Genomic DNA, 17915 nt, shown 5'->3' on the forward strand with positions numbered 1-17915 from the left:
CCGCTCCCAGGCCGAAGCACCACAAGGCCCCGACACCACGGCCTGCACTCGGGCCCCTCCGCAGAGGCGGAGTCGCTGGGCAGGAGGGGCCTGGGCCTCTGCATTTCTCCTGGTAGGAGGGCCACCGGGAGAGAAATAAACCTTGACTGGCTCAGCACCGAGATTTGGGGTTGTCTGTTGCAATTAGTGAGTACAATATAAAACTGTAACTAATACAGTACTTTATACAAAAGTGAATAGACCCTATCCAAAGAAAAGAATTTCTGAAGCTGGGAAGGGGAAACCACTCACAAAACCAAGCAAGAGTGCACAGGCATCGTCTGAAATAAACAGGACACTCAGAAAATAGGAGGACGCGCCTATCCCCCAAAGTCCTAGAGCACAGAGGCGAAATCGAAAACATGTCTTAGAGGTGCTCGGTCCACCCTGACAGGGAGCTTTTTTAAAAAATGCAGTGACTTTCAACAAAATAAATTAAAAAAAAAAAAAAGGTTCAGATTAAAATTAAAATATTATTATCAAAAAAAAAATGCAGTGACTAACAGGGTCTCTCTTTTTTCTTGGCATGTCAGGAGCAAAGGCAGACCTCTCTCCTGTATCTTCAAGCAGTGATCAGTGACCGGGTTGAGGGTGCTGGGGGCGTGCTTAGCACACCTGCGATTGCACGGTTAATACACTAAAAACCAAATCAGTCTTGCCTTTCTAGCAACAGAGTGGCCGCGATAATACGAAAACCCCCGACGGAGATAATTCAGGGAGAAGTATCACCCACAGCCCTTTAAATGCACTCTGACTGATTAAGAGAACAGAGAACTGAATTATTTTGAAGTTACTAAAGAAAAGCAAAGTGGTCTCTTCCCCATTTTAATAAATCCATTTGACTCAGTTCTAGAAGGGACATAAAGTCTACTCTTGAAAGAAAACCATATGTAAAAATTAGTAATGCTCCAAGCTATCCTGTATTAGATTTATGAGAACTTTCCTGACATACGGTTTTGGCTCCGCTTGGAAATGGGGGGGACCAGGGCCGGCAAAACGTATTTAACAAAGAGACGTCATCCCCGTCGCCACCACAAACTCATGGAAACCGGCAGGAGTAACAGTGGGGCTTGGCATCACGTCCCGCTTCTGCCGGCGATCAGAGCGCTGCCGCTGGGCGAAACAGAACCACACTCACTTTGCTAATCTGCATTTGCAAGAACTCCCATAAAACAAGCAGTCTCACCCCATGTCTCCACAGATATCTGTGGCCGAGGGCAGAGGCAAGGTCTCAAATCGTGAAGACCTGGTTACTTTTCCAGAGGACCCGGCCCCCAGCGCACTGCAGGACACCACGCAGTGCCAACCGCCACTCAGGGGGTGGACTTTTTAGTTATTCGCCCCGCACCTTTGTCCCAGGCTCTTCAGAAGCCTCATTAATCTCACACCTTGGGAGGAGGCCCCCGGCAAGCGATGGAGCCCCCTGTCGAGTAGGGCTGCCGGTTCAAGGCTTGGGGGTGCCGGCAATCCTCCAGAGGGTGTTGTCCTCCGTATCCCAACGGTAAGGTGACTGCGAGTTAAATGAGCTCATGAGGACCGAGCGATTAGAACTGGGCTGGTGAAGGGGAGCAGAGCATGCCACCCCAAAACATGGCTCTTTGGCAGAAGTATGATTTTGAGCTGATTAAGAAACAGCACACAAGGAAAAGCCGTATACCAAGGAGTCACCCTTGTTAGAAACATTTACATTTATAAGGGAAATCTCCCCTTGTAAGTGTCTCTCTCTCTGTACCAGGAAGAAAAGGATGACAAAATTGTAGGAGAATCTTACATCTGCATAACCGTCTTCCTTCTCCTGGTGCATTTCCTGGTTCCCTCCCATAACGGGGGCCTCCCCTTCTCCCTGGCATTTTTCATCTTTACTATTTAAGGTGGGGGTTGGGAGTTACTCATTTTTCTTGAGTTATCTCCCATGTATACAGGAGATATACATGTTATTAAACTTCAGTTTTTCCCTTGTTAATCTGTCCTTTATCGTAAGGGGGAGCTCAGCTAAGAACCTAGAAGGGTAAAGGGAAAATCCTTCTTCTTCCCCTATGCCCCACGCACTGTAACGCTCAGCAAATGTTAGTTACAGGTTCCGCTGTGATGCTGCTGCCGAAGCTGGCTGACCGTCCAACCTGCACCCCCAGTGCCCGCTGGAGACACTCAGCAGTGGAGGGGAGCTGTGGGCCGCACACGCTACGGAGCAAGGGAGAGGCAGTGAGAGTCTCTGCAGAAACTCGGGAGCTATTTATTGAGTGCTCTGAACCAGGCACCGCGCATCAATGGGACCGAGCCCTGGAAGCAAGAAGAACAGGCCGGCAGGTGGAGGCTGTGGGGGTGCACAGGTGCATCCCCGGTTCACACAGCAGTGACGAGAAAACACAGAAGAAAAAGAAGAGAGTCATGGAGGAGAGTTTTAGTCCTTTCAATTGCAGATTTAAGCACAAGCTCTTGTTATCCAACTTAAGCCCTTAATGAAAGTGTTCCCAGTGTTTTTAAGGCTGTTATTTTGATTTATGAACTGGGCTCTGGGCGGTACTTGATGATTATCCTTTATTATAGTGGTTGCCTTTTTTTTTAACATCTAATCTGCAGAACTGTCTAACCTCTGATCATACCGGAGTAAACAAGGCCACCCAGAACTTTCTGCCAAAACAGGCTTCCACACAGGGGCCTCTGTACCACAGGGAGAAAAAGCACCTGAGCGGTACTACCTGGGAGGCAACATACCGCAAGGGACGAAAGGTCTCTTTCTAACCTGCACCCCTGGCCAAGTGTGACTGGCCTTGGGAAATGCAGGATGACAGTGACAGCCTCCTTAGCAGCTCCTGCTGGACGGGGGTCTCAAAGGCTTAAGGGACCTGCCCTGAAGTCACTTGAGGAGTTTACCTGTGGGACTAACTGCCCCTGGGCACCAATCCTGATGGATGGCGACAGGAACAGCACAAAGGCAGCCCCGCCCTGCTACTTTCTCAGGGGCCATCTGGCCCGAACCTCCCATTTCATGGATTAGGAAAACTGAACCCTAGAGAAGTGACAGGCCTCAAAACTTAAAACCCAAGTTCACTGCTACAGCAGCACAAATACACTGGCTCCCCTCTCCTTGGGCATAAATAAGATGTTTAACTTGTAACTCACACAGCCTAGCTGTTTACAATTCAAAGAAAATCAGAGTCCTTCATGAAGTTTCTCCCAGGGAGTTAATATAGACAGTTTATACCTCTGATCTTAAAACTCTCCATATGGCTGTCTCTATATGCAATTCCATTACTGCTACTTTGCTTTGGTATCATTCCAACACATACATCTAATGCCACTCATTGCCCGGGGACAGGGGAGCCCTGTGCAGACTGCTGCTGCGTGGTCCATGGCCACGAGTGTAAATGCAGGTGTTCCCTCCTGCCGTGCTGCCCAGGTCATGAGGCAGGAATGATGGACATGAACCCTCCGGGGCAGGAATTAAAAGTCAGAGTTATCATTAAAGGAAATGCCTTTGAAGTTCTTTTTTAATTTTAAACTAATTCAACACAGAGACCCCCGAAGTCTATCTTCCATTACAGTGGAACTATTTTCTAAAATCTCATGCTCTTACATCCCCACGCATCGGTTAGCCATTTTTCTTTCCTACTGCCAGTCTTCTTGTTCAGAGCTTGCTTCACTAGTGAAAAGCATTCCCTACTCTGGAATGCAACATATGTAAAGAACTTCTCTATTCACCGTGTTGAGACAGAGAATTAGTGCCCTATAGTGGGGGGCGGCAGACAGAAATTAGGGCAATCTTTCCTCTAACAAGAAGATGGCACAAATGTTCCATAAAAAGCAGCCATGTTTGGCTAAGGCTTCTGTTATTAGCAAACTGAGTTGATGCTTTAACTAACGTGTGCAGCTAAGACCCTAAAAACCCCACACACTGAAGTGACTCGTATCCTGGGACCCAGTCACCTTTGATTCCCTCCCAGTGTCCTTCCATATGGATCGATCGTCATTCCAAAGGAGAGGAGAAGAAGCAATCCACCAGTTTGGGCAGATTCGAAAGAGCAAACAGGAACTGGGCTCAGAAAGGGGAGGAGACGGTTTGAACGTGAAGGTTGGTTAGAGACACATTTTCTAAGAAAGATGACTCTTTCCTGCATTTAACTTCCTTGGCTCGGAAGTTTAGGCTGTGCAAAAGCAAAAAGCAAAACACAAAACCGCTTCTGAGGAAAAGCAGAATGCGACAGAAACTGGAGGGAAAAAAAGTCATATTGAGTGATTAATGATAAAAATGATTTCCGCTCCTTCGGTTCTTTTGTAATGCTGTCAGCCAACGATTTATCATCATGAGGTTAAAAACACTGATTTGTCGTTGTTTCGGCTACTCGTTTTTCTAAAACATCTGTACATTCTAAGTAAGTATTCACCGCCCAAACTTCTGGGAGCAAGTTGTGCATCTGGTCTTGTTCAGGTCACTCTAATTTGCGTGCAACTCGCACAGGCTTGCGATGTTTCGCACAAAGAAACAGGTCTCACCACCGCGGGGCTGAGTTTAACTTAGACCCCACGAGCGGACACGTCCCAGGCTGGCCGGCTGCCTCCCCCGCCCGGCGCCCCGCTCCGCGCTCCGCGCCCCGTGCCCGCGGGTTCGAGCCCGCCCTCCGGGCCCGCGAGAGGAGAGAAAGTGGGAACGAGTCAGTACCGGCGGGCGGGTGTCCAGCTTTCGTCTCTAGCTTCCCCTCGGGAGGCGAAGACATGGTGCGACCGGGTTTCAGAGGGACCTGGACGGCGGTCGTCGAGTGCTCGCGGGCCTGGAGAAAAGTGCGCGCGAGCGTGAGCGTCGGCAGCGAGGGAGGCGCGTGCGTGGGGCGGCGGGGCCGCGCGCAGGCGGACAGACCTCGGCCGCCTGGAGGGGGCGCGGCCGCCGCGCGCCTACGTGGCGCGGCCCCGCCAGCCCGCGGCTGCGCGGTGGCGTCACTGCGCCCGTCCCGCCCCGCCCCGCCGGCGCCCGCGCGCCCCGGGTACTGAGCATGCGCAGTCGGCGGCGCCACGTTGGACGCCTCGGCCAAGGGCGGAGGAGGAAGAAGGGGAGCGGGGGCGGGGCGTTGGCGGTTAGAAGAGGCGGGCGTTGGTGCCGGCGGCGACAGTCGCCCGAGGTTGGAAAGAGCCCAGCAGGAGGGTGGCACCCCCGTGCACAGTGCTCCACCAACCCTCCAGATAGACGGTGACGGTGGTGGGGAAACAGCTTCAACAGTGGGGCGCCCAGGGGTGCTGTGTGCCGTCGGGGAACAGGCCCGTCTGCCAGATGGCCTCACCCAGCTCACGCTCGGAGCGACCGGTGAAGTGCGGAAATGAGACCCCAGGTGGGACCGACCGGGGGCCCAAGAATACCCGGGATTTGTTAAAACATGCTGCAAATGGGAGAGCCTTCCCCCCGGGAGAGAAAGGCAGAGCTGTGAAGCCTGGAAACCTGGACAGAGGTCTTGCAAGGTTGCGTCTGTGTCGCCTGTCTCTGCCGTCTTCCTGTTGCGTTGGGTCTTGATTCTGTCCAAAGCTGACCCGTTGGCCTTGTGCCTCGGATTGCAACCTTCTCGCCTTCTCAAGCGCTTTGTAACTAACAGGTATCCTCTACTGACCAACAATCCCGCCTTGTTAAATTAGCATTCAGACATGTCCATTGTCTTTAGAAAAGGAAACACCATCGGCTCTCTTGGCTGTATGTCTCCCTTTGACGGCACAGCTGCTCGAAGAGCATCTCAACCGCCACCCCACCCCCCACACCCCCCACACCCCCCCGGCTCCTCAACCCAGTCCCGTCCGTCTGGTTGTCATCAGCGCCACAAAGGCTGCCACCAGCCAGGAACGTCCTTTTATCATGGTCACGCGTGACCTCCATGCTGCCCGATCCAGTGTTCACTCTTCCACTCTCATCCTGCTTGACCTGTCAGCAACACTTGACCTAGCTGACCGTCCCCTTCCTCCTTAGCTTCAGGGTTGCTGCATCGTGGCGTTGACATCCAGTGCTTGGGCTGGAGGCTTGGCTTCTAACTCCCAGTTGGGTTGGTTGTCTCCTCTTCTAGATTTCTAAACACTTGAGTCTTTCAAGGCTCAACACCAGCCCTCTTCCGTGTCTAGACTTGGCTTCAGTGGTCACATGAGGCCATCATGCGTACGGACTACCATCCATACGCTTATGGATTCCAAATCTGCAAACCCATTTCTCTATGCCTGCCTCTCCATTAAGCTCCAGACTCACATTCCGCTGCGCCCTTGACCTCCCTTACCCAGATGTCTAACTCAGCGCTGCCCAGCTCTTTGCATCACGGCACACAGAGAAATGCACATACTCTACGTTGATCTGGGACTTTCCCCCGACGTTTCAGTAGCACTACCAGCAGGACAGCTGTTGGCCAGGCAGCAGTCATGAGATAGTTGTCTTTGTCTTGCATTCACATCAAACTTGCAGACAGGTGTGAGCAGCTTAGAAGAAAATCTGAAATCAATAGTGGAACACTCTCTTAGGAGATGCTCCATCACTAACACTATTCATAGAACAGAGTGAGGAAATCCACAGACACTGATGATTTGATTCTAAATAGAAAGAAGCTTTAAGGGTACCTAACCAAATTAATTGTATGAATATTTTCTTCTTTATGTGTGTTCAAGAGTGCTATATGGTTAAAAACTCATGCCTTAAGTCTAAAAGAACCATTTCTAAGAAGTATGAAATAAAAATTCTAGGTTAGAAAACATCGTGTTATAGTTTAGTTGGCGGCGTTGTTTCCTCTTGGTGGTACCTAAAGTCATATGTTAAGAGCGATGGCATCTTCGATTCAGTGACCCATGGCATTGCTAGGGAACCCTGGGGGTAAAAGAAGGAGCATGCTGAGGAAGGAATTAAGCTACCCAAGGGCTCTGGAGGCTCCGGTCACCCCTGGGCTGCACCAAGGCCTGAGAGAATCCATATCTTTGCCCAAGACCTGTTCTGGGGCCACACTGATAAGACACTCTAGTGTTAACAGCCATGCCTAGTTTTACACGTGGAAGCAGAACTCCTGACTCACCCACCTACCCATAAATACCTTCCCATCTAGAGGAGAATCCAAACTATTCCTTACGGTGTGAGTACCTGCCTAATCCGTAGCGTTCCTAGTGAAGAAAATACGGTTGTTTAAGGAATTTAGCTTGAAAACAAACACCCATATTTCCCAGGCTCCCTTACAGCTAGTGGGGGCCAAGAGGCAGTTCTGGCCGTTGAAATGTAAGTGGAAGTCGACTGGGGTTTTCTGGGGAAGTTTCTGCATTCTTGATATGAGGACCACCCTTCCTCCTGGTGACTTCATTGTTCACACCGCCTTGAATTCAGACAGAAGGTGGAAGGCAGAGCAATCGTATTGCAACCACGAGGCAACCAAAGGCATGAAAGCCGTATGCTAAAGGTGGCGGAACAGGAAGACCAAAGGAAGTGGGACTTTGAGGTTCTGTGGTGTCTCTGCAGAGCAGTGGACCCTGCCTCCAGACTGTTTTGTTGTGTGGAAAACAAACCCCTAGTAGATGCAGTCCCTGTGATTGGTGTCTTTACATGCAGCCAAATGCAACCCCTACCAGGCCCTGGGTGATGGGGGCCCTGCCTGCTTCTAGGAGCTCATCTCTCACAGCTCCTCTGGCCACACTGGCCTTTCTGATGCTCCTCAGATGTGACAAGCCAACCCTTCCCTTTGGGCCTTAGCATTAGCTGTTCCTTCCACCTGGGACCGTCTCCCCCCAGATTCGTGCATGGCTAACTCCTTTGCATTCTGGAATCAGCTTTTGAAAGGGTCTATTCCTGACCACCAGATCTGAAGAAGGCAGTCCAGGCACTCGACTCTCATAACTTTGTCTTCATCGTCATCCATCATTATATCCCTGGGCATTACTGTCTTTCTCCTCTGACTTGCGCGGTCGACTGGCAGCCCACTGAGGAGAGAGATCTTGTCCATCTTGCTCACTGTATTTCCACCACCCAAAACCAGGGTGGGCACAGAAGAAGCATTCGATAGATATTATCCCGCATAATTCTGGAGCATAGATACATTTAATTTCTCACAACTGTTACGTAAATGAAGAACAGCAAATGAGGTCTACACAGAGAATGAAAAATATACATTACAGTATGTATTATAGATAATTAATACAGATTGGCCACTAATACATTAATACAAATGACCACTAATCTTTTCTGATACTTTCACTCATAAGTAAATTCGTGTGTATGTGTGTGTTTGTGTGTCCAGCCCCACAAGTCCTAGTTGCTGAGGATGTATGTCAGACACCACCCTTTGGAAGCTTTTTATGTGGACATGCACATTCCATAGATATTATTAGAATTCTGAGTGAATAATCTTATAAGCTCACTATAACTCTGGGATTAAGGCAGGTTGACCCATTTTTACCAAGAAAGACAAAAGCAAACAGACAAAAGGGAGAAGAAAGGATGGTTGAACTTATGTGGGACACAACCCTGTTGAGTGCATACTGGAACGAGAAGCCAGATCTTTAAGCCCCAATCCCATTTCTCCCCACCGTTGGCTGCCTTCTAAAGTAGAGTGTTGGGAGCCATTTCCCCTTCTTCTCTAAGCAGGCTCTTTTGTAATCCCAAGTGGTGCCGGAAAAAATGGCACTGAGTCTAAGACACTACTTAATGTGAATGCTGTAAACACTGGAAAAAGTATTCAAAGAAGAAACAGAAAATGCAGATTCTCTCCTCCATGTGTATATTTTGGAACCTTGACTATGTCACTGAAACATTCTGAGTCTCAGTTTCTTATCTGCAAGTTGCAGATGTGAACACTGACCTCCCGCGGGACTGGTGTGAGAATCCAGGGCCGTCTCAGTGCCGCCTGCAAGCCCCTATAGCTCAGCATCGTCCCATCTGCTATCCGTAAGATCCTGAGACACGAGGGCTTCTCTGCCCTCATTTTCGGAGGAACCGAGCTTGTGAAAGGCCAAGCACAGGGGTCGGTAGCTAATGTGGGGAAACCCGGGAGAGCCCGCTCTCACCACAATCCTGGTTGCACGTTTGGAAGTGCTTTGTAAACCATAATATACTACAGAATATACTGTTATTATTGCAGACGGAGTTTTCGTTAGCATTCATGAAATACAAGAATTGTCCCACAGTGTATTAAAATAACCCCGCCTATCAATCAGTTTGATGAACATTGCTTTCTGATTCCTGGCTGGCCCGTACATTCTGTCTCCTTGTGCTGTTGTCTGATGGATGAGAATTCTTATTCACTTCACAGGATTTCTCTTCCATTGTTGACATTGCTGGGAAGGGGAGGGCAGCAGCCGTTCTCAGCTTTGCTTTGTAACATCCAGGATGTTTCTCATTGTATTATGTTATGGGGGTTTTAAATAATGTTTATTTAAATATAATTTCTTTGACACCCACAAGTACACATACAATACTTGAAGAAGATAGGCATGTCCCAAAATAAAAATGATGGACTACCCCTCTCTCTGTCTCTCTGTCTCTGTCTCTGTCTCTCTCTGTCTTTCTCTCACGTACACACACACACACACACTCACACACATGGGGAATCCTTCAGGGTTTCATTGGGCTCTAACTTGTCAGTTACAGGGTTATTGAGAAACATTTTGAGGTATTTTGCAAAAGTGATTCAACAGCTGCTGAAGGATGTGGAGGTCGCTTTTCATCACATCTGAGGTCATCCTTTAGCTAACGATATTTGAAGGAAAAAATAACCAGCCTGAATCTCAGCAAAATATTCCTCTTATCTTTATTTGGAAGTTAGAAAATAGAAACTGCAAAAAAGATGGGAGTACTACAACCATGAATACTGATTTCCCACAGAATTGCAAATGCTATGTAAGTTATTTATGAAAAATGTGTTTTAGCAGAGAAATGGGGGTGGAGGGTAGGGATCATTTTATTTCTGGCTCTTTCCCTGAGTCATTATTTGACCTTGCGCAAGCTGCTTCCACATTCTGTGATCATAGTTCCGTAGTAGAGGCAGTAATACCCATCTTACACAAGGATTCAAATAGTTATTCAATATTATGTCTTAGCATTTATCTCCCTGTATAAAATTTCTTACAAGGGTATACGAATTGCTATAAGTACAAAAAATAAACATGACAAAGACATCAAGAATAAAGAGGCTTTCGAAGGCAAGATAAAATCATCTCAAGGGAGTCTGAAATCTGAAATTGAAGAACATGTATTTTTGTTCGTTTTTTTTTTTTTTTTTTAAACCATCTATCCAGGATTCAGTGGTACTAGGACATTATTTGACCCTTTTCTCCTTAATTTTTTTTTTTTTGTGGGTGTGAAAGGCTATGAGTATGTCATATTCAGAGAGCTTGAGTGACAGATGAATAGCCAAAGTACATTGAGGCTTTACTCCTGTCTTTTCAGGCCCATTAGCCTCTACTCAGCTTTCCATGTGGAATCAGTCTGAGCAGGAGAATCTATAAATGACTGAGCACGGGTCCTGGGGTCTCTGGACTGAGGTTTGAGACTCAGCCTGATCACACATTAAATGCGCAACATCAGAGAAACTCCACAGCAACGGAAGCTCTCCAGCAGAGAGCTCTGAGTCTCAGCGCCCTCACCTAAAGTGGGGAACATAACATGCCCCTCTACAATATTCACAGGAAGTATACGTGATAGTGTATTGAAAATGCTTGGTAAACATTAAAGGACTAAACACAAGTCTACCCAAAGCACATTATTTCTTAGAGATTTTAGAGCAACAGCAAAGTAAACATTTATTTTAAAGTACAAAACAGACGATGAATGTTATAGGACAGAAAGGAGATTCCCGCTGGTTTGTGGGTGGGTAGGCATGGTGATAATGAACAGGTTTCAAGGGGCGGGGTGTGGAACTGAGCCCTTCTAGTTGACAGGAGGCAGGAGGAGGGCGTTCCACCGGGGAAAGGGCGGAGGAGAAGCGCGGAGCTGGGGCAGCAGTTCACGTGCTCAAGACGGTGATTGGTCCAGTCTGACCTGAGGGTGCGATGAGCGTGGAAAGGTAACAGCGGACCAGAAGGTCCTGGTTTAAGGTCTGGTTGAAGAAAGACAGCTGGATTCTCATCTCTGTCTCTGCATTCAGTCTCTTGCAATATCATGTCATGTAGCCTCTGGAAGACTTCCTTGTACACTTGAGAGGGAATAATACTGGAAAAAAGCAAGTAACATTTCAGTATTATTTAAAAAAAAAAAAAAAAAAACAACTTAGTTTCGACCTCATAGACCCCCTGGATGGGTCTAGAAAACCTCCAGGGGTCACTGGACCACACTTTGAGAATTGCTGTTCTTGATCATTCTTTAGACACTTATTGATCTAAGAATAAGAAAAATATATGTTTGGATTAAAATACAACCACCACACTGTAGTCAGTGGTGATGTCAGCCCTACAATTGGCCAGGACTACAATGCCAGGTGGTATCGCCCCAGCAGTGGCTGAGGCAGCAGGGGGACTCTCAGGGGCTCCCCTGTTCTAGGCTGACCCGGCTGGCGCTGGGCCAGCCGGGTCAGCTGGGATGGAGGTGTGAGGCTGGCCTCCAGAATGACAGCACCAGTCCCCACTGTCTGGGCTTCCCCACTCACTACAGCTGTTTCTCGATCCACAAAATCCACCTGCTGTGCTGTTTGCCTTTGAAAAGGCAGTTTGAGCAATCTTAGAGTTTTGATAACATTGTTGACATCATTTTTCAAAAGCTCTGCTTTCACAGGCTTAAAAAATTGAGATACGATTGACATATCACACTGTGTAAGTTTAACATGTACAATGTATTGATTTCATACATTTATATATTGCAATATGATTACCACCTTAGCATTAGCTAACACCTCTATCATGTCACATAGTTATAATTTCTTTTTTGTGGTGAGAACAATTAAAATGTAGTCTCTTAGCAACCCTGAAGTTTATAATACAGTATTGTTGACTATAATCACTATCTTGTGCATTATATCTCCAGGACTTATTTATCTACTAGTTCCAAATTTGTACATTAAACATCTCTCCCATTCCCCACACCCCCGACCCTCACCATTCTACTCTTTGTTTTTACGAGTTCAGCTCTTTTAGATTCCACATGTAAGCAATTTCATACAATATTTATCTTTCTCTGTTTGACTTACCTCACTTAGGATAATAACCTTAAGGTCCATCCCGTTCACAATACCATCAAAAACAATAAAATAGTTAGGAATAAGTGTAACCAAGGAAGCAAAAGATCTGTAGTACAAAAACTACAAGACTTTAATGAAAGAAATTGAAGAAGAAACAAACAAATGGAAAGATATCCCATGTTCATGGATTGGAACAATCAATATTGTTAAAATGTCCATACTGCCCAAAGCCGTCTTTGGATTCAGTGCAATCCATATCAAAATTCTAATGAACTAGAAAAAACAATTCACAGGCTTTTAAGTGAGGAATGGCAAAAGTCTCAAACAGGAAGCTCTTGGCCATACTTTTCCCTCCAGAGCTGCATGTTGTGCCTTCCCTCAATAGGCCATATGAATGTTTTGACTACTTTCAAGAAATACTTTCTATGAATACATTTTGCAAAAATACAAAAGCAGTATACTTTGGAAAACCTAAATAATGGTATTCTTTATGTCCAAAGGAGAAAGTAAGTCACTGCTTCTCAATAATCCTACCAGCATTAGAGTCTACCACTTATACTTTGTCCCTCTAGGCTTCCAGAAAAAAAATAGATAAGGATTCTTTTTAATTATCTCATCTTGTAGATTGTCCCTCAATTTATGTCTGTCTGATGTTTCTCTCAGTTTTTTGGCTGCACCATGTGGCTTGCAAGATCTTAGTTCCCTGACCAGAGATTGAACCCCCACCCATGGCAGTGAAAGCACCAAGTCCTAACCACTGGACCACCAGAGAATTCCCATCTCATTGTTAAACAGGGGTTATGGGTTTTGGAAAGGAAGGCCATGTAAGTGAAGTGCCATTTTCATCACATGGTATCAAGGGTACATGTTATCAATATGACTTACCATTGATAATTTTCACCTAGATCACCTCTCTGATAGAAAGTGTTTTAAATATGGTTGTTTTATAGATTTAGATTAATTTATTCATGAATTAAGCTGTCTACTAAGAATCAGTGTGAACACAGGCTAAATTTTTTATATCATAACCTTGAAGTTGCCTAATAATTGATAAGAGTCTATATTAATAAGCATATACCTGACCACGATTCTGGAAGATAACCTTTGGGCTCTTGCCGTCTCAGTTTTCTTCTCTCTCACAATTCTGGAGTTAGAGATGGCAAATACTTCCCCTTACAAATTTAAAACCTATTTTCCCTGCTGAAATTACCTGGGTTTCTTTTTTTTTTTTTTTTTAATAAATTTATTTTATTTATTTATTTATTTTGGCTGCGTTTGGTCTTCGTTGCTGCATGCGGGCTTTCTCTAGTTGTGGCGAGCGGGAGCTACTCTTCGTTGTGGTGCATGGGCTTCTCATTGCAGTGGCTTCTCTTGTTGTGGAGCACGGGCTTTAGGCACACGGGCTTCAGTAGCTGTGGCACGTGGGCTCAGTAGTTGTGGCTCGTGGGCTCTATAGCACAGGCTCAGTAGTTGTGGTGCACAGGCTTAGTTGTTCCGCAGCATGTGGGATCTTCCCGGACCAGGGCTCGAACCTGTGTCCCCTGCATTTGCAGGTGGATTCTTAACCACTGCACCACCAGGGAAGCCCTGGGTTTCTTTTTAAAGCCATCTTTTTTTCTCAGCCAAGTGATTTCACATAATTGATTAATTATTCCATTCAGGCTGAAGTATCTGTGTGTGACTTTGCAGACTAGAGAAGGCTGTAAATAATGACTTCAGTCAGCATCCTAGTTCTTACCATGTTTGCAGAAAAGCCACCTCCTTTCTTGCTCAATTTTTAGAAAAACGTCCTAGCTTGGGAAATGTGATTGCTGTTAATCCAGATAAGAACAAATCCCGAGCCCATACTTCAGCTTTGCAGGGCCCCTCTGGGGCACTGTTCATAGCTTTTCACTGACATAAATTAATAAATTGCCACTGACCATGGAAAAGATAAGAGAAAATATACAAGATTCAGTAGCTTGCTGGAAACTTCCAACATAACAGTTCATCTCCTTAACAAAGAACCATGGAGTGTTCGGGTAAAGAAAAGCTACACTTAAGCTATTCCTTGCAGGGCCCACAGAAAAGGTAAAACTTGATGTGATATCACTCCCACAGTATGGGAGAGTAACTGCTGGACTAGCTTGGATTTGGCTTATTCACTTCTCCCCTATCATTTAAGGATGTTATTCTTCTTTCCTCTCCTTTCCTCTCCTCCCCTTCCCTCTCCTTCCCCCTCTCCTCTTCTCTTCTCTTCTTTTTTCTTTTCAGAAAGAGAAACCAACTCTGAGTATTTATTGGAATATTGTAGAATACTGGAAGAATTCATGAAATTAAGGAGAGGATTCCTGCAGCTTCAGGAACAAACATGGAAGCCCTAGGAATACCAATAACTGAGCTTCTATCTCTAAAATGCTGTCAGAGGATGACTCCAGGCAATGGTTCATTTTATGTGTCTACTTGGCTAGACCACAGTACCCAGGTATTTGGTCAAACATTATTCTAGATGATTTTGTGAAGACATTTTTAAAATGAGATTACCACTTAAATCAGTGGACTTTGAGTAAAGCAGGTTACCCTCCATAATGTGAGTGGGCCTCATCCAACTAACTGAAGGTCTTAACAGGAAAAAGACTGACCTCCCAGAGGAAGAGGGAATTCTGCCAGCAGACTGCCTTCAATTTTTCCCTGGGTCTCCAGCCTGCTGGCTTACCCTGCAGACTTTCAACTAGTCAACCTCCATAATTTCATGAGCCACTTCCTTAAAATAAATCTCTCTGTCTCTCTCTCAATCTATCTAGATAGATATGGATACACATACAGATGTGGATATAGATATAGATGTATTTCCTCTTGGTTCTGTTTCTCTGGAGAACCCTGACTAATACACTAGCTACAACTGTTTTCACTCACCTGGTCCTCCATTCAAGATCAGATTCAGAGAACATGAAACATCCTTGGGCCTCAGACTACTTTAATTCAGGTGCTGTGCTCTTGTTGACTGAAAGAAAAATGCACAATGTAAAAGTTGCAAGTTTCAGTTTTCTTCAGGGACCTTACTGAGGACTATAGCCCGGGAAACAGCCTCTGAGTAGCTCTGGGGGGACTGCTCCAAAGAGGTGGGGGGAGAAGCCAGTATATACGTGATTTTTGGCTCGGGAGTACATGCAGTCAAGCACACATCTCAGTGAAAGATAACTGATAGGCATAAGGAACAGATATCTCAGTTAATGATTTTAGTGTTTTTCTATGTATGAGAAGATGAAAGAATGCAGGTTCATTAAAATTCTTCCTAAAATATACATCTAACTATTTGAGGGGGTCTGTTTCTCTAACGCACAGGGTGCCTCATCCTGTTTTTTGTCCGGAATTCCTTTCAGGGTGCACCGTCGGTCAGTAACGATAGTGGCTAATAACTAGATCCTTGTAGAACTGGATGGTGGGCAAAATTCTTTGTTTTATAGTCCCCGCTTTTGGTTATACATTCAACCAAGGTTTGGGAGGCATTTCATGACCAGTTTGTCTCACAGGGCTAGGAAGACTCATACCTAGGTCAGGCGAGGATTCCGTTGATAGGCCACTTAATTTTCTAGACCCTGTTAATGGTAGCAATAAAAGTCTCTGGATCACATGACTTACTACTCTGTTATGGTCCATGAAACGATTCTCCCTTGTTGCTTCTTCCCATATCTAGAGTTACACTATTACAATCATTTCAGTCTCATGTAAAACTATATATTTGGTCAACCATTTCAAGTTGCTTAGTCATCATTATCTTTGTCAGAGACTCTGTTACACATTGGGTACTACAAAAAACAACAATCTTGTAAAATAGGTAAAATACAGATAATAGAGCTAGTAGCATTAATAAAGTCATAAGTAAGAATTTAAGGGACTTCCCTGGTGATGCAGTGGTTAAGAATACGCCTGCCAATGCAGAGGACATGGATTCAATCCCTGGTCAGGGAAGATGCCACATGCCGCGGAGCAACTAAGCCCGTGCGCCACAGCTACTGAAGTCCGCACACCTAGAGCCCACGCTCCTCAACAAAGAGAAGCCACTGCAATGAGAAGCCCGCACACCGCAGCGAAGAGTAGCCCCCGGTGGCGGCAACTAAAGAAAGCCCACACGCAGCAATGAAGACCCAACACAGCCAAAAGATGTTAGTTAATTAAATAAATAAATAAATAAATAAATAAACAGAAAAGATTATTTGAATGTTTAAAAAAAAAAAAGAATTTAAGCCAAGAATTTCCATTACCAACCCAGTTCTTTAAGAGATCACCAAGACTAAGGAGTGGATTGTTCAAGGCAGAAATCTGATTTTTCATGTGGGTCATTAAATGTGTTATATTAAAGGATTAATCTGGTATAAAGACACAACATTCAGTTTGAATCTGGGTGCAAGTGCCTCCTTGAGGTACTAGGGCCATGTGATTTTGTAATACCGCTTTTCTCATCATAGAGACTTCAGAATTCAGTAGCATAATGGCCTGATAACTATCACTTAAGGTTTGTTGAGTGAATTATGTTAAGGATTCGACGTGGGTGATTACATTTTCCAATCCTACTGAAGGTACAAAGATAGCTGCTATATGGTTATACCCATGAGATATCAGTGATCCATCAGGCTCATACCAATGGTAAATTTGCTGGAGTCCTATCTAAATTGGCACACAAGTGGCCTTGAGCCCAAGGGAATCGTAGGGTACATCTTCTTATCTATCCTGGATAGTTTTCATTTTAAAACTTAATCATGAATCAGGTATTACAATATAAAACTCACTAGTTTATAAATAACAGTTGGAATGAATTATCTATTCATTTGAGTTTAAAAAGGCTTCTTTTCTCTCTTTTCCTCAGTCTCAGGAACTGGGGATGGTCTAGAAAATAAGTTTCCTGAGAGCCCTGCTAGAACATTTGTATCTGAATTCCTTTCAGGGTGCTCTGTCGCTCAGTGACTGCAGTGGCTAATGACTTGATCCTTGTAGAACTGGATGGTGGGCAACATTCTTTGTTTTACACTCTAAATGATTTTTCTGGGGGCTGCTAAATAAGCTGAAGTGGATAGAACATTTACAACCCAGTGAACTAAATAAACAAGGAGCTCTGTTAACTGACTCATCAGGCTTAGAAGATTTCAGGTAACGTAAATTTCACGAGGCTCTGTTATCTATCATAAAATGTTACTGATCCTCTCTGTCAGGGTTTTCTGGAATTTGATGTCAAGGGATAAGGACACTCCTGTTATCCATTGTTTACTCATTGGGGAATGTAATCCTTTAACCCCATTCCTTGTGTAACACCAAGTTGTAAAATACATTTAAGAGAATTGCATCAAGTCCTAAACCTACACCTAGTGAGGGATAGTGTTACTTCACAAATCATGCCTAATGTTAATAACTCAAGCTGCAAAATGACCTCCCTGGCTTTGTATCAGTTTAACTCACCACCATAGATTATATATCTTATGTAAAATCTCATGTTTGTTGGAAGATTCTCAGACCTCGAGGTCTAGTTTTTCTCCTTTCACACTTGCAAATTGCACATAAATAAAAAGCATTTCCTCTAATGGATTCAAGACACACGCAGAAGGTTTGCTTTCCACCCCTCCTCCCCGCAGTCACCCCCTTTCTGATACTACCTTGCTGGCCTTTCTGATACTAAAATCTTCCCTGTCGCATGAGACACAGCATTCGTTCCAGGCTCTCCATCAGCTGCCCTAGGTTCTCTGTTTTTATCCCAGGCTCCTTCCTGGTGTTCTATCCCAACTTTTCCAACTTTCACTTACA

At 45.2% G+C, this 17915-nt stretch overlaps 1 protein-coding gene across 1 annotated transcript in view; it reads right to left on the bottom strand.

Moving 5' to 3' along the window:
* The window catches only part of LOC118893048 (death associated protein), a 61450-nt gene extending 56528 nt beyond the window's left edge, over positions 1 to 4922 (bottom strand). The window contains exon 1 of the mRNA XM_036848189.1: positions 4700 to 4922. Within this exon, the coding sequence (XP_036704084.1) occupies positions 4700 to 4754 (55 nt within the window). The 5' untranslated portion in view covers positions 4755 to 4922. The remainder of the gene's footprint in view (positions 1 to 4699) is intronic.
* Between the last annotated feature and the right edge of the window lie 12993 nt (positions 4923 to 17915).

This window comes from Balaenoptera musculus, chromosome 3, assembly GCF_009873245.2.
Source record: "Balaenoptera musculus isolate JJ_BM4_2016_0621 chromosome 3, mBalMus1.pri.v3, whole genome shotgun sequence".
Taxonomy (NCBI): domain Eukaryota; kingdom Metazoa; phylum Chordata; class Mammalia; order Artiodactyla; family Balaenopteridae; genus Balaenoptera; species Balaenoptera musculus.